Source organism: Seriola lalandi, unplaced genomic scaffold (genome assembly GCF_002814215.2).
Source record: "Seriola lalandi dorsalis isolate HSWRI2012SDOR001 ecotype SW California unplaced genomic scaffold, Sedor1 jcf7180002054901, whole genome shotgun sequence".
NCBI lineage: Eukaryota > Metazoa > Chordata > Actinopteri > Carangiformes > Carangidae > Seriola > Seriola lalandi.
Window position 1 is genome coordinate 6,858,954 of NW_019525453.1, and position 24,896 is coordinate 6,883,849.

Below are 24,896 nucleotides of genomic sequence, written 5' to 3' on the forward strand. Positions count from 1 at the left end.
AATAATAGGTTTGTCTAACTGCTTTTATCCAATCCTCATGAAGCCAGCTTGTCTGAGTCTTTTATTTTGAAGAGACCCGAGGTTTTAAGTATGCACCTCAAACAACTAGGTACATGCCATTTAATCTCATCAAAGTGCGATATAGATTTAAATCAAACAACATCCAGCCTTTGAACGTCACATCTCGCTTTCATCGTCATGTGCTCACAACGCTTTCATGTGTGCTCACCTTGCTGATTTCTGTTTTTCCGACAGCACCTGAACGCAGCGCTGCTCCCATCCTACGTGAATGCAGCATAAACTGTTGAGGTGATCCATGGCAACAGAGGAGCAGCAACCAACCGCCGAGCCTGTCCTACACACTCACACACTCTTCCTTACACACACATACCTTCAATCTCTACACACTCTCCGTCAATGTAGCCGGAATGCACCGAGGAGAAATCACTCTTAACGGCTCCAGCTGAGAAATATCGGTATCAAGGTGACCGACCGGGAGCCAGCAAGCCAGCCAGCTGCCCGCAAACTAGCTCCACATCAGCGCCAGGTGACAGCAGACAGGACCCGCACCTCGGACCGCTGAAAACGGCAACATTTTGAACGGACAGGATGGTAGTAGCTGACGTTTGTGGGGCTTAAAATTTAAAAAATTGTACTATTAAACGGAAGCAAGCAAAATGAAATCAATTTTTAACAGTCTGCGGGCTAAAAAGGCTTCGTATTTTTGATAAATTTTATTGTGTCTCGGAAAAAATCTGACACTGTCCCACTCCTCTCCACCGCGCGCTGGTCGTCTCAGTAGCACCGTCCAGTTTATTATTACAGCCCATATCTCTCTGAAGCATCTGAAGCATCATCGTGAAGATGGCGACTGGGTCGGGTTGGCAGCAGTATTACTGCCCTGCCGGTCAGGGGAAATTTACTTCTTCCTCGGCGTCTAACGTGCCCTTTCAGTCCGGCATCGCCATGGAATATACCCAAGACCTGCACCTGAAGATGAGCAAGAAAATAGCACAGCTAACAAAGGTAAGGGGTGTTTTTCTCAGGCCTATTTCTCACTATCTCTGAACAGTGTGTCAACCCCTGGGTTAGACCCCCATACCTATCGTTCTTGTGTGAGCGCTTGGCACCAAACTCCATTAGGAATTTAGCCTATTTAGTAAGTAATTTTGTTCCTTACAGGTATATCAAAGTTTCGATTTTTTTCCTAAATCTTTTGAATCTTCTCGTACTTCCAGTACACTCAAAACAGCAGTTTCTCCGATAAGGTAAATAACTCTTTAATTTGACTGCTCACTACAGCTGTAATTTGGTGAAGGGGGAAGTAGGAATAACACTTGAAATCATTATTAAAGTTGGATTTTAATTGACATACATGCTGCTCAGTGTTTGAATGACACGCCGAAATAAAAAGCAGCTTTCCCCCTTTTTTAAAAAATACGTTAAGACCCGTGACTTAAGCATATATTGAAGGTAAAAGACGGAGAAATCTAAAAGTGTGGAATTCTTTTACCAAGTTTGGCATGAATTTCTGTTCTTACTAGAAAGAACGGCACGCTTGGGAGTTATCGGCTTCCTGAAGGCGATCCCGGTCTGTTCGGATCCTGCATCCATCAATAACGGGTCATTAGCCACGACATTAATCAGATCAGTCATTAATCAGTGATAGCAAAACAGACTGTGCAGGCATTTTGTTTCACCTGCCCATGTTAATGTTGGTCCAGGGCCTTATAAATAATCACGCAGCTAAGTAAGACACTTCCTCCAAACTTTGATCCCCTATTATTGACTTGAAAATGAGACAGATTGAAAATAAGGCATAACGGATAATTGTGCATTTGAATATCCTCTTACAGTCATACAATTCCCTTTCCTTATTTGCTTATTTTGAATATTTTATTCCATGCCTTGCAATTCCCCTGTTGTTATACCAGAGTGTGTGTGTGTTGAATATGAATTTTTTGTGTCTGTTGATGCACATTTCACTTAAATATTCATTTATACAGCATGTAATCTTTACTTTAAGGAAAACGTGTGTCTTGTTAATACAGTATATATTAGATTTAGGAGCTTATTAACAGGAATTAGTTCAGTTAAACGTTTTATTTGCTTTGTTCAGCTGACTATAGGATGTTGTATCACTACTCTGACCGCACCTGTGGGGTTTCAAGGGCATTTCAAATGTTTTTTTGCCCTGAGGATCAATGCTTTCATCCCTCACTTGGCAAAATTACAGGGTTCCAACTTCTAACACAAAGCATCAACCTCTCCACAACATTCACTCGGGGTTGAAGCATGTTTGTGGCTCCAGTATGTCATTATCATCAAGCTGGAGGTCTCCCAGTGCCTCACTATTTCCAGGTGGCCTTTTGGAGATGCCTCCTACTCGCTAACTGAAGGGTTTTGACACCTCAGTCCAAGCATTGGCTACTGACTCTTAACTGTAAGATTTGTGCTCTCAGTATATCTCTTCGTGATTAGGAAGTGGAGGCTGGAAAAAAGAAATCATAATTCAGCAGCCTTGGGCTAGGTGTATGCAAGCCCTAGTGCAGTGTGAGCTCTTTTAAGTCACATTGAAATGAAAAAAAAGGCTTTTCACCTTGTTAGTTAATACTAAATATAACATGCAGTATACTTATTTAACAGTAATTGCCATGAATATGACACACATTATAGTATTTAACTTTCTATGTAGAAGTATTTTTTACTTATTACTTTTTTGATTTTTTTCACCAGTACTGGATTCAATATGTGATGTGATTTGCATGTCAAAAGATGTCAGCCTGTAGATGTCTAGACTAAAATCCGAATGAAAAGTGAGCTATTTTACATTTATGTTTTAACAGTATTTGATACAGGATGAAATATAATATAAGTGTGTACATGTTTTAGCTACTGATCTGTAGGCATATTTTGACCTGCAAAAAAACAAAACAAATGGCCACAGAAGAATGCCAAACAATATGCAAAAAGTTGGCAAAAAACATTTTTATTGGAAAAATAATGCACGAAACATTAAGGTTAGGTGCCTCGCCAGCTTTGAGGGATAGGCCAGGGAAAGGACACTAATGCCTTTAGTAAACCTCTGCCAAGGATTACATGTGCATAGTGATATTTAAAACTCAATAACATTGAATGCAACTGGGCTGAGTAATTATATGAGTACATCCCAGATCACTGCTGAGCAACAGGATGGAAAGACGTGACGTTGCACACATTTTTGATTGTGTTTGTGATTTTATTTTATGTACATTTCGTCATAATCCGCTTGTGATAGTGTGTGATACATTTGGCTGTGTTTCACTTCAAGTGTAACATAAAAAAAAGCAATCAAAAAAGTGGCAATGCTTATGAAAAGTGCTCAGTTAATTGGCTTCTTTTAAAATAACACAACAATATTAAACATAGTTTCACTGAATATTCAATACAGTTATTTGATTGATGTTGGTATCAGAATATAAGCAGATGAAAGCTGAGATAAAACAGTGTTTGCTACTACTATTTACCAACTAAAACAATAGTGAATTGTATTTTTCATATGTCAAGTCACATGATTCCTACACATCCGCACAGGAGACACATCTGAGACTTGTATCTCCTGTGCCTTGTTGCATTAGGGCACAACAAAGCAGTGGGAGGAGGCCGATAGCACTCAGGCCATCTGCTCACACACTGACCGCTGAGCTCTGTGGAGTCAAAGCTGCGTTCAGGAATGTATAGCAACATGGAAACCTCTCTGACACTTCCCAGGCCGATTAATTTCCACCTTGCTGTGTTTGAGTATCACTCGAGAGTGATCTGAATTTTTCATCTCATCTCCGCTCCAGTTTTGATTGTCCTTTCTTTTACTCGTTGAATTTTCTGACTACTAATGATAATCAGACTCATCAGGTTACTCTTTAGTTATGCATCAGTACAAAAGAGCAATGTGCAGCGGCGCTGTCAGTTCCCTTCACCTGTGGCCTAGCCTTGAAGCTATATATGCTTCTACCTGCAAATAGAGCAACATTCATCCATAGTCAGTAAGTCAGTCATTGATTGCATTTCTCCCGTGGCGTTGCATTTCATGATTTGTGATGCAAGACTTGTTTGCTGCCACTGTTATTTAAGACTTCTTGCAGTAATTTTTAATCCCACAAAGCTGCTTTCCAGCCCTTTATGTAGTTCAGGCTCTGTGCGGATTTCACTGTCATGATTTTTTTTTTTTTTGGGACGTTAGTTATACTCTCTGATGATTTTGCCTTTATTGTAGCGCCTCTGTCAAAAAGAAGGCGGTGTAGGGGTTTTGCTGCTATGGCAACAAGTTTTATATAAATTATAATTCAGGGCAATGGCATGTAGTGTAAGAAATGGGCCGAGGATTTTTCATAAAGGAATAAGCCTGATTTTGTAGCCTGTCCGCAGTGACTCAGGGCTGAAGTTTCTGGTTGTTGTCAGAGCACTGGGAAACAGAGAGGGCAGCATGTCATTTTGCATCGTCAGGAGAATGCTTTATAACAAATGTATTACCTAGCCTAGGGTGGGTGTGTGTGTGTGTGTGTGTGTGTGTGTGTGTTTTTGTGTGTGTGTGTGTGTGTGTGTGTGTGTGTTTCATCAGCAATGCCTGACTGACTTTAGTGTTGAAGTGAGTCAGAAATAGACCTCTGAGCTCTCCATGTATTTCTGGACGAAGGGATTGAAAGAGACAGAGATAGTGAAATACTGTAGGGTGTGAGTGTGTGTGCACTGTTTGCAAGCCATATATTCTATAGTGCTGCAGCATCACAGCATGATCATGCACATAAACATTTGAAGATGGTGGCGTTGAAATGTTGAAGAATAAAATCTGAAAAACAATTTTTTAAGCATGACCTCAAAATCTCTCTGCTGATATCTTCCTGCCAGCTGTTCGACATTTCTGAAGCTTTGCCAAATCTATGCTCTTTCAATTCCTTATGATATAATACAGCTGACAGAGAATCACCTCTACCAATATGTGGGTGTACAGATACAGTACACATCTGATATTGAGTTTTTTTATTGAATATTACAAATATGATTTTGTAGTTTACAATTTCAGTTTCATCATGACTATGTAGACTCCACTACATGGTTTGTATTGCAAGCCATAACATATAGACTCAAAACATGGTCCAGACCACAATAAGAGCATTTGGTGTCATTCTCTGATTGTGTATTAAGTCATGTTCTGACTTAAATATCATCAACAGTTCTCTAATTTTGTTATATCCCCAAATGTTCCGAAAAGCAATGATCCTTTATGAATGAAATATGTGAAAATATTGACAGACAATAGTGTGGTAAGTTTATATAGGATAATGTGGAAGAATATGTCCGTACAAATCTTTTGCCTTAAGTGACTGTACTGGCTGAAAATACTGCTGAAAAACCACTTGTACACAAATACACTGTCATCACTTGGCAGCAACACGAAAGCCAAGATGTGTGTGTGTGTGTGTGTGTGTGTGTGTGTGTGTGTGTGTGTGTGTGTGTGTGTGTGTGTGTGGGTGGATGCCATAATCCAGGGGTGGTAGTGCAGTGATCTGTGTAGCCTGGGCAGGGTTAGAGAGCAGATGGTCAGAGCAACACGACTCCGGACTTGGGGATTGAGTATAAGGACTGATGGGGATTTTAAAGTCTGATACTGCTCATTCAAAAACAAAGCCGCAATTTGTGATGTGGTTGCGTTTCGTGCCAATATTTAAGATTTTTCATTTGGGAAATTTGTCAATTGAATGTGTATATTTTCAGATCAAAATGCATACATTCCCTGCCAGGACTATCAAAGAAAAAAAATATTAGAGTATCAAAAAATCTGTTATTCTTGGCAGAGTGAAAATACCCCTGCTACAACAACTTTTCCACCTGCTACTGTTGTTAGAATATTGTTAGTCTAAATATTGGCAACAAAGGTTATTAAAATCATGATAATATCCTTCTAAATGAACGAAAACCTGCTCCCAAGACACAGAGGAAACTATAAATTAGCTTATGAGATGTTACTTGACTTGACTTGACTTGGAGAATTTGCACATCACATCAGTGGGGTTCAAAAGCCTAAGACTATCCCTTTCACGTGAATGAGCAAGAGGTCTCCGACTCTTGGACCCCACTGTATTTCATTTTAAAAAAGATTAGAGAAACTGAGTGGTGGAAATGATGCAGGGTAGGACAGATGACAAAACAAGCTGAGTGACATCTTATTATAAGCTCTTGTTTATCAGAGAAAACAGGATGTTTGAGGACGAGCGATGTCACTGCTTTGGTCCTGAGAGTCTTTTCTGGAGGTGACAAACTGGAAAGATTTCCCCGCGTGCTAAAGAAACAGGCCCTGAATTTAGACTTTTGTAATCTCTAAATATAATTTTAGGTGAATGAAAACGCACAGGAGATTGGTGTGTGTGTGTGTGTGTGTGTGTGTGTGTGTGTGTGTGTGTGTGTGTGTGTGTGCGCTGGCCTGCTGCTGTGAGGAGTACAGCTTATTAACCTCTGCAGGATGCTCCTTCACTGATTGTCACAATTCTCTGTCAGATTTCATTAAGATACGCCCACACACTCACATATGCTCACACACGCTCTCTCTCACACACACACACACACACACACACACACACACACACACACACACACACACACAGAGGCAGGAAGAAAGATAGGGCGAGAGAGAGGGGCATATTGGCCTGAAGCACTATCCACTACAAATAAAATACTGCCAACATGCCTGTTGACACACACACACACTCACATACACAGGGGCTCATAGATTTCCAAGGTGTGTATGGAGGATGTTTTGATGAGTCATTCTTAATGTTTGACCTTGAATGTTTCCTCTGCCTCTGGGCAGCCAGAAGCCACGTTCCTACTACTACTCTGGCCCATTTTCATTGGCTGTTGCTGCAGTCAGTCATGTCGCAGCAACAGGCGAGACATAAAGCAATGCCAGTGCATGATTGGCTGTAATATACCGCTGATATATGAGACAGATATTCAGTTGTTTACGTGTAATGTCTCATAAGAGCTGTTTTTTCTGTAAACACAGCCAGTGTGTTTTTATTATAGGTGTTTATGAGATGTTTGACCTGAGAGCTCACTCCAGTGCGGTGTGGTGGTCAGACTGTAGTCAACAGACTGTAAAAGCTGCAATGAAACCTGCTTCACTCATTCACTGAATGACTAATGTTAATGAGGGGTTTTGGAATTTTTAGGGCTTGAAATTCCATTTATTGTTTCACAAGATATTGAATACTAGTGGCTTTAATCCAAACCTAATAATACTAGCTTTCCAGCGCTTTCATCAGATCCATTACACTGTGTATGGCATTGCTGGTTTTTAACTCAACAACCTTGCTGTTTTTGATGTGCTCCTTTAATGAGCTTTTTGTATCAGTTGAATTCAATCAAAAATATTAGTGTTGATATCTTAATAGAGTTCCCTTCATGGCCCCTCTGCTCATTAGAAAGAGGAGTAAAAGAGCAGGTTTACACAGGATCAGACAAAGAGAGCGAGTGAGAGGAAGAAGCTGATCTTGTCATCAGTTTTCCCTCCAGAAGGAACCCTCAGGTGTTTTACACCTGTCTGCTCCTGTCTCATCTTTCTCTATTCTTTGTTATTACCCAGCTCTCTGTGTTCATGGTTGTCCAGCAGAGGAGGAAGAATCTGTCTGCGCCTGTGAGGTTTTAGCTTGTTCAAAGCTAAAGCAAAGATTTATCAAGAAACAGAGCCAGAGATATTTCCATCAGGGACTACGAGCCAGTAATGGTGGGCCAGCCCAGCAGTACGTAGCCCATCATTGCTTTACCACAAATTGCCTGAAACAAGCCTCAGTCTGCACGGGATTGTTTAACAGTGAGGGCTTTCAGGTGATGTAACAGTCCTTCTGATGGCCGTATTGAAAGGAAGCAGCTTGTGGCCAACAGCAGCTGTGCAGAGCAGATAGTGTTTGTAGATGTACAACATAACTATGTGTTGGAATAGAAACGACAAACAATTTCATTAGTCATCAATATATTTGATTTTGAGCTAAAAAATAATGTCGGTACTGTACAATATGTTAACCATTCTAACAAATGCAAATGTTGCTGACTGAGTGAGTGATAAAGTTACACCATTGGTTCCCGAGCTGACGTTCCTGGTTGTTGCTCTTTCAGAATGATTTGGCACGAACTTGCAGTGTTGCTGACTTAGTGCCTTTGTTGCTAGATTTACCACCTTTTCAGACACTTTCAGTGACTGAAAAGCAAAAACTACAAATCCGGTGACGAGAATGAGCTTCTAACTTTTTCAATGCGTGATCATTTTACAATAAAAATTTATTTTTAGATATTTTACTAAGTTTGTTTTTACAAGCTGAAATCACATTACAGCTGTGTCTTTACTGATGTGTGTGGTGATTTTGTCAGACAATGTCATGGCTATAAAATCAGCAGCTTGGAAATGGCTTGCAAGTATTTCAGTCACCATTTCATACTTGTTCCATTTTCTGACAACAGAAAAAGAAAAATATGTAAATGAGAATGGCTTGTAATTCGACTCTATTAGAATACTGTATATGTGAGCAGAGAGTAGGAGAGAAGTAAACAGATGAATGGCTGAAACTGGCTGAAACTAGGTAGAATGCAAATAGCCGACAACGCAGTCCAGCCATATGCTAGATTTTGACATAGTCTTGTTAATTATTTACTCTCAACTTGCTGGCATGTTGTGACACATATTTATCTGCAAAACTTCCTTTAATTTAGTGCCAAACTCTCAGTCCTGCAGGTTTCAAAATTGCTGCTTCCTAGCTGTTATTCACTTACTGTGTCACACAACACAGAATGCAAGACATTGTCTAAGCTAAAAGCTACCACATTCTGAAATTAGCAAAACACAGAAAATAGGGAGAGAATCGGAGGTAGGCACTTGTATACATAACAGCCTTAATGTGGAAAGGGAAGTTGCATAAATTTGAATGTGGGTGCATTTGCTTTGCTGAAAAATCCATATACAATCCATCATTAATGACAAGTGTGGGCCAGGTTTCCCTTCTCCTCGCCCATTTCATTTTACATCAAACTATGTTCTGCTATCCTCTGTTCCTGTTTATACAGCCAAGGTACGTCCCTGAATGTTCCTTGAACCTTTATGTAGTCTACAGATAAATATAGCAGAGGGTATTAAAAAATTAGTTGTTTTTCCATAAAATGGCCCCATATTGATTTATAAATACTGTACAGTATACAAATATTAACTGTCAATATCTTAGATAGGTAAGTATCGGAATCAGCCTTTAAAACCAATTTAACCTGAAAGAAACTATAAAGTGTAGACCTCCCTTCTTGACACCAGCCCACACATTTAACAGGAAAAGGGAGCTTTTTGGCAGACATTGTCAGTAGCGAGTAAGCATCTGGATTTTAGAGGCTCTCGTCTGCTTCGACTTTCTCTTCTTTTCTTGGCAGCAGTGTGAGTCTGCATGGCCACCAGGGACCTGTCTTTACTCACTGGGTTATATTTCTCTTTCCTGATGGGAGAGACAGACAAAGACCTAACACTCGCTGGTAACCCTCTTTTCATTATCAAGAGTATCATTCAAATGGGTTTTTAAGACTCGGAGGAACAGCTGTAGCTGCAGGCTGTGGCTTCCACATTAGGCATCTGCTGACAAAGGTGGAATGCTGTCATTCATCAGCAGGGTTTACTGATTTCATTCACTACTTCCAACTGTTAACTGTTAAAATCTTTCTTAACATTTGACCTCTCAAATCTATTGAATTCTGAGAAACTGTAATGAGTTCATGGCCTATTATTTAGATTATAAAAACAGTTTGAGATATTGGACAGTGTAGCTCTTTTTGAAAATGTTTTACTTAGCTAGCACATTTATTGTTTTGCTGAGTTGCAGTACCCTCCAATAATTAATAAAGCAGTGGAAGTTTTGATAAATAAATCTGAAAAGAGAATCTGAACGAGACCTGTGGACAGACGGCACCAAAATCAACCCAAGGATAACTGATCCAATCCAAAACGTTAGCGACCAGAATAGACTCGCATTAAGTGGGACAAATTAATGAGTAGCACAGCAGAAATGAATAGCAACACACTGACCCTTCACTTCACAATTCACACTCTGTCTCACGCCAAAAAACAAACACACCTTTTCATGTAATCATTATGATGCACCACTTGATTCACTTGATTATGAGACATATTGACACACAGGCTTGAGACCTGCTTCAATAGAATGGAACTCTACCAAATTAGACTGACTATAATTTAAATTTTAAGACCTTTACCATATATGGCAGACAGGTTGTAATCGCATTTTGGATATAGCAGTCATCATTGTACATGTGTATGTGTGTTGTAGAGGTATACTTATTCTTTGATGTATTGGATGCTGTACAAGACGCTACTTATAAATAAGGTTTGTTCAGATATGTAGAAAAAGGAATCGTCTGCATATCGTGAAACTTTTTTGACAATAATTTAAAGAACCCCATGTGATAATTTATTATCATATCCATATCAAACTATAATTCGGAATATGTATTAACAAAATAGGTTGATGATGAATGAATGAAATTAGCCTTTCTTTCTTTACCTCTTTCAGTTTTTTACTTACCCTTTCTGTTTTTCTTCATTTTCCTGAAGACTGTGCCCATCTTGGCTCTTTCTAAAATTGGCAGGCCTGTTTACTCTCCTCTCCTTCACGTCCTCTCTCCATGCTTCTGTTTATCTGTCTGTCCTTCCCTCTAGCTAAAGGACATTCAAACAACAACGGAGCTGGCTGTGACTTCACCCAGCCCTCGGTCTGTCTTCCTATTAAGATAAGATGAAACCAATCCCTAAGGGGATATTTGGGCCATTAAAAGAGCAAACAGTAAGAGTACAAAGGAAGTAATAATACACTAACTTGGCACTTACATAATATTTGTAAAGGAAGTTTATCGTAAATTGAATATATTATGTGTGGCTGAGAAATTTTGAAATATTTAGATTTTGGAAGTGAGCAAATGACAAGTGAAAAAATGGGAATAGAAGAGTCATACCCTCTCCGCTTTATCTACTGTTGCCATGGAGACACAATAGTTTTTGCAATTCATTAGTCAAGCCATGTGTCTGTGGAAGCCAGCAGTTTGTGGAAAGTATATTTTAAGATATAAAAATATTTCCATTCCCACCTTCCATGTCAATGTAATACAATCAACATTTAAGGCTTTTCTTTTACTTTGAAATCACAAAGTATATGGAAAATCCCTGACCCCAAACTGACTCCATCACAGAAATGATGGTAGAAAAGGAAGAAACACTGATAAGAACTCAATCTGTTAGAAAATAAATAAGAACAAATCTTCAAAAGGGCTTGTTATAACTCAGTGGGGTATTGCAGACGATTACCCCACATATCTATTTAACCACACAGCCCTCTGACCTGTATTTACCCTGAGTGGTTGACTGCTTGACAACCCCATGACTCAGCATTGCTCCTTTTTAAACCAATCAGTTTTCTGAGTGGTGGTTTATGTCCAATCAATAAGGCTCATTCTCCACAAATGCCGACCTTGCTACTCTTTGCCTCTTTGTGCCTAATTCATTTTTGGTCCTTGTCATTTGATTTTTTTTTTTTTTTTTTTTTTTTTTTACACTTTATAGTGGAGGTTGCGTTTTAGAGACAGTCCAGTCTGGCTAGGTGTACTGTAAAATATTAAACATAAATGCAAGTCATCATTTTTAACAGTTATGAGGCCAACACAGCTACCGTAGTGGCTCTCAAAAGGAATATGCTTGCCCATTACTTAGTCTTTTCTTTTCTTTCTTTTTTTTAAAGGTAGATTCAACTTTGAAGTTTAGCCCATTTACATATAATTGAGCAGCCCCAGGCAAGAATCTCGCTGTCTAATCAGTCTAATCAAAAAGTAGGGCTGTAACAGAGCAAAGCATCCCTGCTCCAGTGACCAGGGAGCTGTAGATTCACCCTATTTGTCCAAATTAAATTCTATTGTTGATATGGGCACCTCTCTGCCCAGAGCAGCTGACAAACCAAAAAAACTGAATCACACAGGGGAGAAAATTCAGCTGCTTCACTGCTCTCAAAGCACAAACATACACTTTTATACCCCAATCAGTGATGCAGTTGCAGCCAGCTATACCATCCATTGATTATACTGATGTCCAGAAGAAGAAGTACAAGGTTTTGGACATTGAAAGCATTTTCCAACTGCATTTATGCAGAGACATAGATAACATAACATTTTATAACATCTGGAGGAAACTTTACTAAAAGTTAAAAGCTTAGGCTGCACAGAGCTGCTAGCTGGGATGCTAAAGACGCCAGGAGCCAGATATACTTGCAAGGCCATTTTCAAGACGGACCTTTCAAGAGAAGCTAGATCTCGTGAGACGAGGTCGGCCAATCCCCGAGCTAGCTAACCTGTCCCAGGCGGGGAAAGGGTTTGTCCGCCACTTCCAATCAAGCAACTATGAGCGATACCCCTGGTTTACGGCTTCCGATAGGCGCTGCAAATTGTTCTGCTGGGAATTCTGATATTAAACTGCGATTTTGCAATTTAGTGTACAATCTTATTAAAGCTTGCCTATACTTTGTGGACTTCTTAAAACTTTTTGGACAGATAATTTTAAATACCCTTTTATTTTTAAGTTTTGACAGTACCACGTAGAGAAATATTTCAATTGCTGATGCGGGTTTATTGATTTTTAAATGCGCCGGAAAATAGCCCGATTTGTACACAATTGAGGTGATGCAATGCCCAGTAGTGCGTAAGTGTGTTTCTGTATACTATTTCTCCAGCCGTGGTGTCATAAATGATGGTATTATGAGAGGTATTTATTGAAGCCGGACTAAGTAGGACATCACTGAAGGCCTAGGGTACGAAATGCACGGCCCGCCACTGGTTCATGCAGCAGTCTCCAATCAAGGACAGTGACCTTCCTTACTGACTGACATGTCATAGTTGGATTCTGGATTCTTTTTATTTTTCATCATTGAGATGTTGTCTGTTAGAGCAACTAAATTATAGAATGTTCAGGCTTTTGGTTGATTAAGGGATTTCATATTATTTTGTCCAATCTAAATATTTGTTTTTATGTTATATTTGTTTGTTTTTTTTCTGTCTGTATTTGGCCGCATATGAAAGGCTTGGGAAAGAGATTGTGCCAAAAACTTGTGACTTGTGACAAAAAACGCAATTATGAACCCAAGAAAAAAAGAGGAATTGAAAACAGCATTGATAGAACAAGATTCAATATACTTAAATATAGGGGTGGGCGATATGGCAAAAATATCATATCACGATTTTTAAAAAATAAAATCACGATTTCGATTTTATCACGATCTTAAATTGGAAAAACAAAAAAAAAGACAATTTAGACCAAAGCACCTTTCTTAACAGATTTTATTTCAAATAGTCGCAGTTTTGCCTGCATGTGCAAACAACGTAAAATTTAAGGTAAACAACAACAACATTCTAATAAAGTGCACTCTTGCAAAAGTAGTAACAGAAAGAAAAATATCAATCAAAGACATTACTGACAGTCATTTAAACAGGATTTATTTATCAAAACACTAAATAGCTTATTGAAACGCAAAAATCCAAACTAAAGTGACTGTGGTTATCTCTTTTAGTGCAACAGTTTTGAACAAAAAATATCAAACTGCAATGTGTATAACCTGAATTATCTGTTAGCTGTTTGGCTCTCAGCATACTGCTTGGGCTGCTTCCTCTTCAGGTGATTAAACAGGTTCGTCGTGTTACCACCCGACGTGCGAACGGTTTCTGTGCAAACTTTGCAAATTACATTTGCTTGCGCTTGATCAGTTGCGGAAAATCCAAACCAATTCCATATAATGGAGGTGGAATTTTTTTTAGCGACCAACTCCGTTTGGCTTTCAGCCACCGCTCTCCATGTGCTACCGCTACACACAAAAACAAGGAGGCGGGTAGGAAAGCGCATCACTGCTCGTAATTCGCTATGATTGGTCGGTCAGGTTGACGACGTCAATACGTCTGGTGCGTCGGTGCATTAGCATAGAACTGCAATTTATAGAATGTGCCCTATACTATCCCACGATCTCTGCAGTTTTAAAGATCGTCTTCACGTTGTAATCCTTCACGATCTAATATCGTCATATCGCCCACCCCTACTTAAATATCTTTTGTACATAATAAAAGTGCATTCAGTATATTACATTCATTGGACCATTTGAACTTGTTCAGGTTTTCTCCTTTATCTGTGCATCAGTTCTATTTAGATTATTTCTTTGTGAGATTGGATGAGATCAGGCATGCTCAGGGTGGCATGGCCTTAAAGCGCTTAGTGTAATATAAGTAAAGTTTATTATCATTATTGCCATTTCCTGGCCACTATAGATAAATACTCAGATCTTTCTATGATGCTACTAATAGCTTGTGAAATCATGCTCAGTTTGAAAGATAGCATATCAAGTTTGTCTTTTAGAAATGACAGGTCAGAAGTTGTCCGTGTGTAATCAGACACTGATCCTGAGAAATGAAAGATAAATACCTTCACACAGCTCTGAAATTATAGAGTGATGAATGTTCAATAATGTTAAATCCAAAAGCAAATTATCTGCATCACACAGCTGTAGCTGAGTATAACTTTTTAATTTCTCTTTCCATGCTGAAATTGTTGCTGGGAGTGGTTATTACACAGTATGCTCATGGCAGCTGTAAAGTCAAAATTAAATTTAATGACAAGTACGGATCACAGTGGAATGGCTCTTGTTCTTTGCAAAGGTTAGTTGATCAGTGCGTACTTACAGGGTTCTGAATTTATAGGTTGATTTCAAAGGTTTTTACACCCATGTTGATTTTTCTGAGGTGTCAGAGCTGGACAGACAAGACAGGTATGAATGAAATAGGAATATATGATATAGTTGCAGCTATATTGTTTTTTTCTGGTAGAGAATGGATTTTGATCTAAAAAACAAACAAACTGTAATATGAAGTACGGTATGTAAATGAAATCAAAGTTGCAAAGTCAGAACTTTTTTTTTCTTTTTAAAAAAAAAAAAAGTATTCTTCATCAACTGACCAACAGGAAATTAATAATAGCCAGCCAATCCTTTAGGTAATTCATCAAGTAAAATGGCAAACTTGACCTACCTCTAGCCTCTCAATTGTGTCCTATGTATTAGTGAATTAAACATATCTGGGTTTCGAACAGTTTTGTAGGAAAAATAAGCAAATTGAAGATGTTACCACAGGATTTAAGAAATTCTAATAAGCACCATTTTCTGATATTTTAGAGACAGCACCCTTAATTGAGTAATCCAGACAGTAATTTGTAGATAATGGAAATAACCTTCACTTAGAACCAGGAAACATGGTTTTAGCACATTGGCCAATCAGAACTATTGGTCATTTAAAACCATAGGATGCTGAAAAATGTTTTCCATTATAGCTTTGTCTGTGAAGATTCTCAGCCATCAAGGCCGTTGTTATCCAAGAAAAGTTGAACCAAAGGCAACTGGACTTGGTTTTAGATACTTCTCATCAAAGAGCTAAATACCAGGGGCACCTCATCAGTCAGTCAGACCTGAAGAAGCCTCTTGGATGAGAGGCAAAATGTCTTCAAGTATCTACAACCAAGTCCAGTTTCCCTTGATTCAACTTTTCTTGAGCCCCCCCCCCCCGGAAATCTGTTATAAAAGAAGTGAGCATCACAAAAACTTGACACAGTAGAATTTCAAAACATAACTGAGTTGGGGCAAAGTTGATTTTTTTTGTTGTTTTTTGGTCCAAACTTAATAAAAATCAGTCTGAATTCAACATTGATTTACTCAAATTCAGATCTGTCCTGCCAGTCTGAGCACAGCCTGCGCGAGCCCTCTTGGTGTTAGTACTGCAAGCTTTCCAGTCAACACAATATGTGGACAGTCAGCCGTGGATTCACAGCTTATTACCACTTTGGTAGAATGTTGGACTGGCTCGTGTTAACAGCGCCATGCTGCTTTCCTCCAGCTCTCCCTTGCTTTTTTATCTGTGTACTTGTTTATATGACAGCTCTGTAGGTGAGCTATGACATCCTGACCTTGTCTTTGCTATCACCCTATTAAATGCACGCACGCACGCACGCACGCACGGCATCCAAGCCTTAATATTGCTGCCAAACGATGAGTGTTTCTTTTTTTTTTTTCTTTGTCTTGATGGAGTGATTACGAGCACATGTACAAAGTGGACCAGTTTTCTTTCCGGCTTGACGTCTTCCTGTGCTATTTAAATAGGGTTCACTCATTTCCATCGTGTCTAAAATACAACAAATGATGAGATCACACAGACGCACACAGACGCACACACATGCCCACGCACACACACAAGAAACAGAGAGGCTGTAGGCTACAAGTGCTATAGACACTGATGCCACTGCTAATGGAATTCAGTGTGCTGTGACAGAGGGTGAGCAAAACAGAGTGAGAGAGCGAGCTCCCAGAGGGATCCAGTGCTGTGCTATTCTTAACACTCTCTCCATAATGATCGTCCCATTCATACATCACATCTTGTGCAACGCAGGCTCGTAACAGTCTTTCCTGTGATGATGGCTTTAACCAGCACCTCTGTCAGACTGCAGCCAGTCATGTCAGATTTATAGTACTGAAGCTATGATTTATCATTCAGGTATTTAAATGTAAGACATATCAGACAGTAGACCCTATAGATTTAGAGAATGACCTCTCGCCCTGTAGCTGTAATCTACAGCATGACTCAACAGAAAGTGATCACACCTTAAATAATTTCCACGCTCCAGTGGCAGACCTGGTGATGGCAAAGGACAAGCAGAAGGCTGTAAGTGAGACACAGTGTGGGACTGATCACATAGAGCGCCAGATCATTCAGAGGTTTTTTTTATTTTTTATTTCTATGGTCTATGGTGGTGCTGACCTCTATACTCCATAGTAGAGATCGGATGATATATTGGCTGTCGGCAAGTGATTTTTTTGGGATAATGTTTGTGTCTTTTATTTTGCTAAGTTAATGGTCTGCCTCCTTGAGGATTCAGTCTGCTATATAATTAACCTGTAGTTCAAAGCGTGCACTAATGGGAGCTGGCGGTTGGAGTTGGGCGCGTTCTTCTCGCACTGATTTCTGTCTTTCACAAAACAAGGCAGTGACTAGTTGACAATTAAGATGTCTTTAGAATTTGCTATCATCGATTGGTGCTAAATATTTTTGGGACATAAAACTGCATGTTGTGCACCCTAATGATTTAATATCATTTGAGATCCTCACCAATTTGTTAATTTGGAAGCTGCAAGCAGAGGCATCCTTCATCTGACACCATCACTCTGTTTTCATATAGTGTTGGGCAGCTGTTCAGCCTGTCTTTACAGCTTATTGCCTATCAAAGATCTCAGTAAAATTAGATTCTCACATCAAGTGCCTGGATAACAGAAGATAAGGTGAAGGCACATTTAACAGAATACACACACCTGCGTGAATTTATCAGCAATTGCCAGCTGTTGGACTGATGGTGGCTGGTTGGAAAATTTTAACATATCACCTAACCCCAAGTTACTTAACCATCTAGCACAATGACTGCCAACATAACACACGATGAAGTCAAATCAACTATAAAACAAATGAAGGAACAAAACTTTTTCTGTTTCATTAATACCAATGACAACATCTCTTAGATAATGTCAGTTTTGATACTGTATAGTGGTCTTGATTTTATGTTTTATGTTGTGTACGAAGTTGATGTATATTGTGATGTATTGGAAACTACTTTAGAAATAGTGGATAAATAACCACCAGCCAATGCAGCAAACTCATCCCAGAGAATTTCAGATACTTCATTATGATATTGCAACAGTCAGCTTGCAAACATGTTTGCTCAGCTGCATTTAACAGATACAATCCTGTGATGTTCACTGGAAGTTAACAAAGTTGATGAATGGCTTGATTTAAATCCTTCAAGCATTTCACAGAACAAAGTCTGTACAGCAAATAGGAATAAAAATACATGTCAATAGCCAATAATGTTTTCACTTTATACTATCGTCTGTCGCAGAAATATTTCTAAAATTCTTGCCTCCAGATTTTTTGATCATGGGATGCTGAAACACCCACAAAGAAAACACACAAAGAGAAGAGGCATTCATATTGTTCTGTGTATTTATGATAATGTGTATTCTGCTTTAATAAGCATTGATTAGCAACAGTGAATATGATTATTCAAATCGTGGTAAAAAGTTGATATAGGACTTGCATATTGCCTGTACCACATGTACTTGTCGAAATCTGCAAGACGACTGCAGACGACTTTTAGAAAAAGAAGAGAGAGAGACAGAGAGAGAAAGATTAAGACAGGATACAGACAAGAGACACTGGGGCATGAGTAAGGAGCACAATCCAGACATTTGTGTCTGTGTGTATGTGTGCGCGCTTGTGTGTGTGTGTGTGTGTGTGTCTGCATGTCTGGTTTCAGGGGACAGTCATCCTCTATTTCACAGGAGGCTGACTGGCAAGCAGGTGATGGAGTAGGCCTCATCATTCAACAGCTGTGGACACATATCCACACGCACAAATACCTAAAACCAGGCATCCGAGGCTGAGGTCAGATTAGATCAAGCTGTCGTTGCCACAACCAAGCATTGTGTGTCTGTTGTGGGGTGTGTGTCTGTGCGTTTGTGTGAGTGTGTATGTGTGTATGGGGTTGTATATATTTGAAACTGCTGTGTTGTGTTTAGCCTCTGGGCAGGGTCGGTGTCAGTCAGGGTTAGCCCGTGCAGTGAGGGAGACAGCTGGAGAGAGACGGTCGACTGGACAAACCGGCCACCACCTGGACATGCACATACACATACACATACACATACACACGGTAACACACACACAAAAAAGAAAGAAAGAAAAACAAGAACAAAGAGTCATTCACAGTGAGTGTCACTGGATGTTTTGCCAGCAACAGACGATGTTATTATTCATCTGAAATCTAAATATTACATTGTAGGAGGTGAGGACCTGGAGAGTGTGAGGATCGAGCCCAGAATGAAATGAGATCATCGCGTTTTAGTATACTTTAGTAAATTACTGTGGGTGGAGAAACTGGCTTTGAAAACATAGGCCAATGTCTCTAGGAATTACATTCATAATTGGCTGCTCTTCACAATTTGTATCTAATGTTAATGTTCAGCGAAAAAGCAGGAAGAAGTGTTCCTTTTAAGTAGCAAGGTCAGGTCCAACCTTCATGTGAAAGACCACAGCTCGCGTCCCATTACAGACCTTTTATCAACGTTTGTCTTTTTTTAACCATAACAATGATCTTTCCATAAGTGTAAGGGAAACCATACCACAGTGAACATTAAAACAGATTGTCATTTAATGCAATCTGGGCTTTTGTGGAATCGTCCAGTATCAACCTTCTTGATTCTGAACAACTGACACCAAAATCTAGTGTTTTCTCGTAATGTCTTAAAAGCTTTCAGAGCACTGAAATTCCCCATGCTATCAAAGTGAATAGCCACTCTGAATATATTAAGTGGTTTAGGCTGGATTCTGTTTGAAGTGTCTTTTTTGTTCTCCAATTTGCAACAAACAAAACTTTACAATCATAACCTCTGGCATTATCTTGCTCCTGTTTGGAGGTCTCTGCCACTGAGACTTCTGCTCATTAAACGCAATGTAATAGATGTAAAGAATCAATGAACATTTTTTCAAAAGTTTCACTGCTTTGAGCAACTCCACTGTAGGGATTCAATAAACAATTATTTTCAGTATTGATTTTCTCTAGTTTCATAGAAAACATGGAAAGATTAACAACACTACACAAGACTAATAAAAGAGACCACACTCAACTGAAATGTATCTGCACCAGAACCAAAATTTAAATTAATGAATTAATTTTGACCAAACAGTTCTTGTTTCTGTTCATAACAGACTTGGACCTCTGATGTAAATGCTCTTCCTGCTTTTGGCCAGAAAACCGTTGAGGTTAGTCACACTGAACATTGGGTAACAGAAGCTTCAATCCCACAGTGAAGACAACCTTCGAAAAACCCTGAATCAGTCAAACCCCTAACTCAAACAAATGACCATGCACCAGTAGACAAACACACAAAACTGTGAGACATTAGCCATCAACAGAAGAGCAAGCTGAATGAGATCACATTATCACATCAGGCTGAGAGTGGATTAGAGAGTGAGAGATTGTAGCTTTGGGCCTGTGCTGCTGGTGACTCATCTGACCTGATTCTGAACAGCCGCAGCAACAGAGGCAGAAAAACGCAATGAAACACACATCTATCACCTACCTGTTAACATATGTGGAATGTTATGCTTTCACACGATCTTTGTATTGTTAACACTGTTTACATAATCAGTGTTTTGGCTAGTGCACTGTTGTTAAATTTAGCTCTGATTTGACCTGTCTAGTATGTGTATGGAAAACTTCATTAAGTGCAATAATTCACCACAGGGGTGATTATTGTAAACGTCTGCTGGGGTGGAAGATGAAGAAGTGAGTATAGAGAGCCTGATCAGAGTCCTGCTAGCTTTCCCTACTAGCTTCCATTCTGCTAGCATCTGTAATTAACCTGTAATTTATTGGTCTCTACTACTGTATTGGTTACATTACACAACAATTCATTTCAACCAAGACAAAGAAACCATCACTTTCTTAGTATTTAACAACAAATGTACAATGTGTTTGTTAGCCACTAGAACATGTGAAAGCCTCAAGGTAGCTGTAGCAGTATTTAGATGTTAGGTCTGTCACTTCTTCAAAAAGCCAAGTTCAAGCAAATTCAAAAAGGCATGTGATTCATTCCAACAAACTCAAACACATGTCCTGAGTGTTTCTTTGTATTTTATTTTACAGCACTTTGGTCAACTCTGGTTGTTTTAAACATGCTTTATAAATAAACTTGATTTGATTTGTTGGTACAAAGTTGCCAAACTGCCTTCTCTTTGTCAGTAATTTTGCAATTACAGCAAACAACCCAAAATACTACAGAAGACTGCTTTGTGAATATCCAGTTAGCACTCTTAGTGTCCCCCTCAATCTATATTTATTATTTTAGTTTACTGACAGGTCAATAGGGCAGCAATACATCAATGATGTCTCACCAAGTATAGACTGTAAATTTAGAATTTGACCAACAGCCTGAACATTTACAGATAATGCGATTCCAGACAGTGAGCAGTTACCACTGTGTGTGATTGGGGCTAAAATCCTCCCTCACGACTACAAGCTACATTCAATCCTAACAGCAACCTGTATCGTACACCACAGGTTGTTCTTATCCAGCTTCTCTATTGTCATCGAGTAACCAAGAAGGGCCAGTTGTTGCTTGAAAAATAAAATGGTTAGCAATATGACACTTAATATAGCAAGATTAAAGAACAAATATCAGAAAAATTGTTTTCTGGCTCAAACTGGATCATCAAACTTTGAAGATCATGGCGTTTTCTTCACAGCTGGAGGGGTATAATTCAGGGAATGCAGATACCAGTATAATTAGCTCCTGCATTGTTTTCCTCTGTGTGATTTATTTGGGTGCCAAGGTCACACAGTGAGATGAGGCAGCAAGTGGAAAAAAGTTAATCATATTCTGTAGATGAATCTGGTGGCAGATTTAAGTGCTGTGGCCATCACTGCAGTGGCTCATTTACACCGACGGAGACAGCAGAGATGTTTGGGTTAATCATGGTTCATCTCCCCCTCCAGCAGAGAGAGGTCATCTGTATGAATGTGGAAGTTTTGTAGATTGTAACCTTTGTTTTAATGGCATTTGATATTGTAACCATGTGACAGGATCTCCAGGATCTTCATTTAAAAAGTGAAATCCTACACATGTATCACAGTTATATACTGTACGTGGATTTACAATTGACGTCCCATCACGGTGGGATGGGACGTCAATTGGTGGCTTGTTTACTTCCACCTTCAACCTAGATGGGTCTGTATACTCAGACAGCGGCGGTGAAGAGAGCGATAGCACCATGCATGTTTATTTAGCTGCTGCTGATCGCGGCGGCCCAGCTGCTATCATGTTTACATTGAAATGGTTGTTGAAATGGATACTGCAGCAGAAGCAACTGCAAACTGTCTAAAAGTACCTTCAGTGAATCCTGCCAAGGGACAATTAGAGGGAATTAGCTCACAGCAAATCAGACTTTTTCACCAAATTTCCGGTGGGATTATCTAATTTTTCTACAAACATTAAGTTCCATCAAAACTATTTAAGAGATACTAAGATCACTCAAAAGTTCTTAGCAGACCGGACTATGAGATATTTAATGTAAATGTATATATTGCAGATGAATGGCAGTGGAAGAGAGCTAACCTTCGACCTTTGACTGTTCTTTTTGTCCATTACTGCACAGTGCTTCCTCAACCATACATGAGATTCTGCTTTATATGTCTAAACCACGGTCTAACCGTATGTCCTGAGCCACTCACAAGCCGTACAGCAAAACTGCTTTAGCTGAATGTCGATAATCAGGGCTGTGTTGATGCATCCATGTCCATTAATGGACCATAATGGGGGTGGGCTGAGGGCTTTGTATATGCACCTTATCTCACACAGACTGAGCTTTAACAGTGCATAAGCAAGGAAACAAGTCTGATGCAAACTGGGTGTATTTATTTATGCATGTACAGACTGTGAGAGTGTGAGTTAGTACATAATGTTTAAGAAAATGACAGCTTCATCTCAAGCTTATACCATTAGCGTTTTAAAGACAGCAGACAATGCAAATGATGACGAATATGTTGTTTATTTTTTACCTGAAGTCTCACCTCTCTGTGACAGCCGTCCAGCCAAGACGGACAGAAGTTTTCTGTACAATTATTTTTAATCAGTTTGGGACGTAATTGGTCATAATCACTCCCATCAGATCAGTCATTATCCGTCTACAGTGAGTTGTGTTCCCGCAGCTAGTTAGATAGCACCTGAATGCCAACCTGCCCACCTCGCTCCCATAACTCAATCACTGCTTTTAGTGCGTGCGTCACCAGCTCAGGCAAAATTACAGGGTTTGAATTAGAATATGTTCTGCCACTTATCTCACTCTGTCTTTTTTTTTTTTTTTTTTCTGTCATTTGTTCACTTGTGCCCCCCTTTCCTTTTCCCCTCCCCCCCTCCCCACTCACTCTCTCCATCACCTTTTTCAACCTCCTCCCTTTTTATAGAGGCAGCTGTGCCTAGTTACCATGGCAACCGTTGCGATAAGCCTTGCCAATCAGGCGCATGTGTGTTTGTGTGTGTATGTGTGTGAAAGAGAGTTTTAGTATTTAACCCCCCCCCCCACCTGTCTATGCAGTGTGTAATTACAGTTCTACCCACTCGCTTCTAAATATATTTCAACCTTCAGCAGGCACCTGTGGAAACTTCAGCTGCAGTAGTGTTAGGACAGAGTAGATTGCTGTAGACTTCACTTCCTTCCAGCCTATACAGCCCAACTTTCTCCACACCTCATGACTAGTTGCTTGAGGGAGTAGACACTACTTGATTTCTAATGCCATGAAAAAACCTAAAAACACCTACACCACCTCTCCAGCTGCCACAACACACAAGCAGAGCTGACATGGAACTTGGAGAAGTTGCAGCTCTATTTTATTTATTTATTTTTTGCCTCCCTTTTGCTCATCTCTTATTGGCTATAACTGGAACTGAATGTTATGTAAAAGATATCATATTGCGATTGTTTTGGCAGATTGCGATATGGATCACTATTTCAGTTGGAGATTGGTCCTTTTTGCATTTCATTTTCACTGAAAAAAAAGAAATTATGATGATGTGGTTTTTGTTGGGTCTTGTACCAAACAAGCATGTTCCTTAACCTGTGGTGAAAATGATTTGTAGGCCGAGGCGTCTGTGAAGCACCACATTGTTCATTTGGTACATGTACACTCCCCTCCAAAAGTATTGGAACAGTGAGGCCAATTCCTTTATTTTTGCTGTAGACTGAAAACATTTGGGTTTGACATCAAAAGATGAATATGAGACAAGAGATCAACATTTCAGCTTTTATTTCCAGGTATTTACATCTGGATCTGATACACAACTTAGAAGATAACATTATTTGTAAAGGAACACCAAATTTTTAGGTGAGCAAAAGTATTGGAACAGATAGACTTAAAATAGATTAAAGTGTATAAGACTTAATATTTGTTTGCAAATCCTTTGCATGCAATAACTGCATCAAGCCTGTGACCCACTGACATCACCAAACTTTTGCATTCTTCTTTTGTGATGCTTTTCCGGGCTTTCACCGCAGCCTCTTTCAGTTGTTGTTTATTTTGGGGGGTTACTCCCTTTAGTCTCTTCTTTAGCAGGTAAAATGCTCTATAGGGTTTAAGTCTGGAGATTGACTTGGCCAGTCTAAAACCTTCCACTTCTTGCCCCTGATGAACTCCTTTGTTGTGTGTTTTGGGTCATTATCTTGCTGCATGATGAATGATCTCTCAATCAGTTTGGTAGCATCTTTCTTTAAATTGGCAGACAAAATGCTTCTGTAGACTTCTGAGTTCATTTTGCTGCTGCCATCATGTGTTACATCATCAATGAAGATTAATGAGCCCGTTCCAGAAGAAGCCATGCAAGCCCAAGCCATGACATTACCTCCACCGTGTTTCACAGATGAGCTTGTATGTTTGGGATCATGAGCAGATCCTTTCTTTCTCCAAACTTCTCCAACAGCCTTTCCATCACTTTGGTAAAGGTTAATCTTTACCTCATCAGTCCATAAAACAAACATTTTTGAGGTTCGTCTCTGTACTTTTTTGAGAAAATTCCAGCCTGGCCTTCTTATTCTTCTTGCTAATGAGTGGTTTGCATCTTCTAGTTTAGCCTCTGTTCTTTTGTTCATGAAGTCTTCTGCGAACAGTAGATTCTGATTCCTTCACTCCTGCCCTCTGGAGGTTGTTGCTGATG

The 24,896-nt window shown here is 39.5% G+C and overlaps 1 protein-coding gene across 2 annotated transcripts in view; it reads left to right on the forward strand.

Annotated features, from left to right (window-relative positions):
• Window positions 1-301: 301 nt before the first annotated feature.
• fam184ab (family with sequence similarity 184 member Ab) overlaps window positions 302-24,896 on the forward strand; it is a 139,902-nt gene continuing 115,307 nt past the window's right edge. The window contains exon 1 of one of the 2 annotated variants that reach the window (XM_023430209.2): window positions 302-1,026. In XM_023430209.2, coding sequence (XP_023285977.1) covers window positions 865-1,026 — 162 coding nt within the window. In that variant the 5' untranslated portion in view covers window positions 302-864. The remainder of the gene's footprint in view (window positions 1,027-24,896) is intronic. The other variant, XM_023430211.2, reaches the window with a different exon arrangement.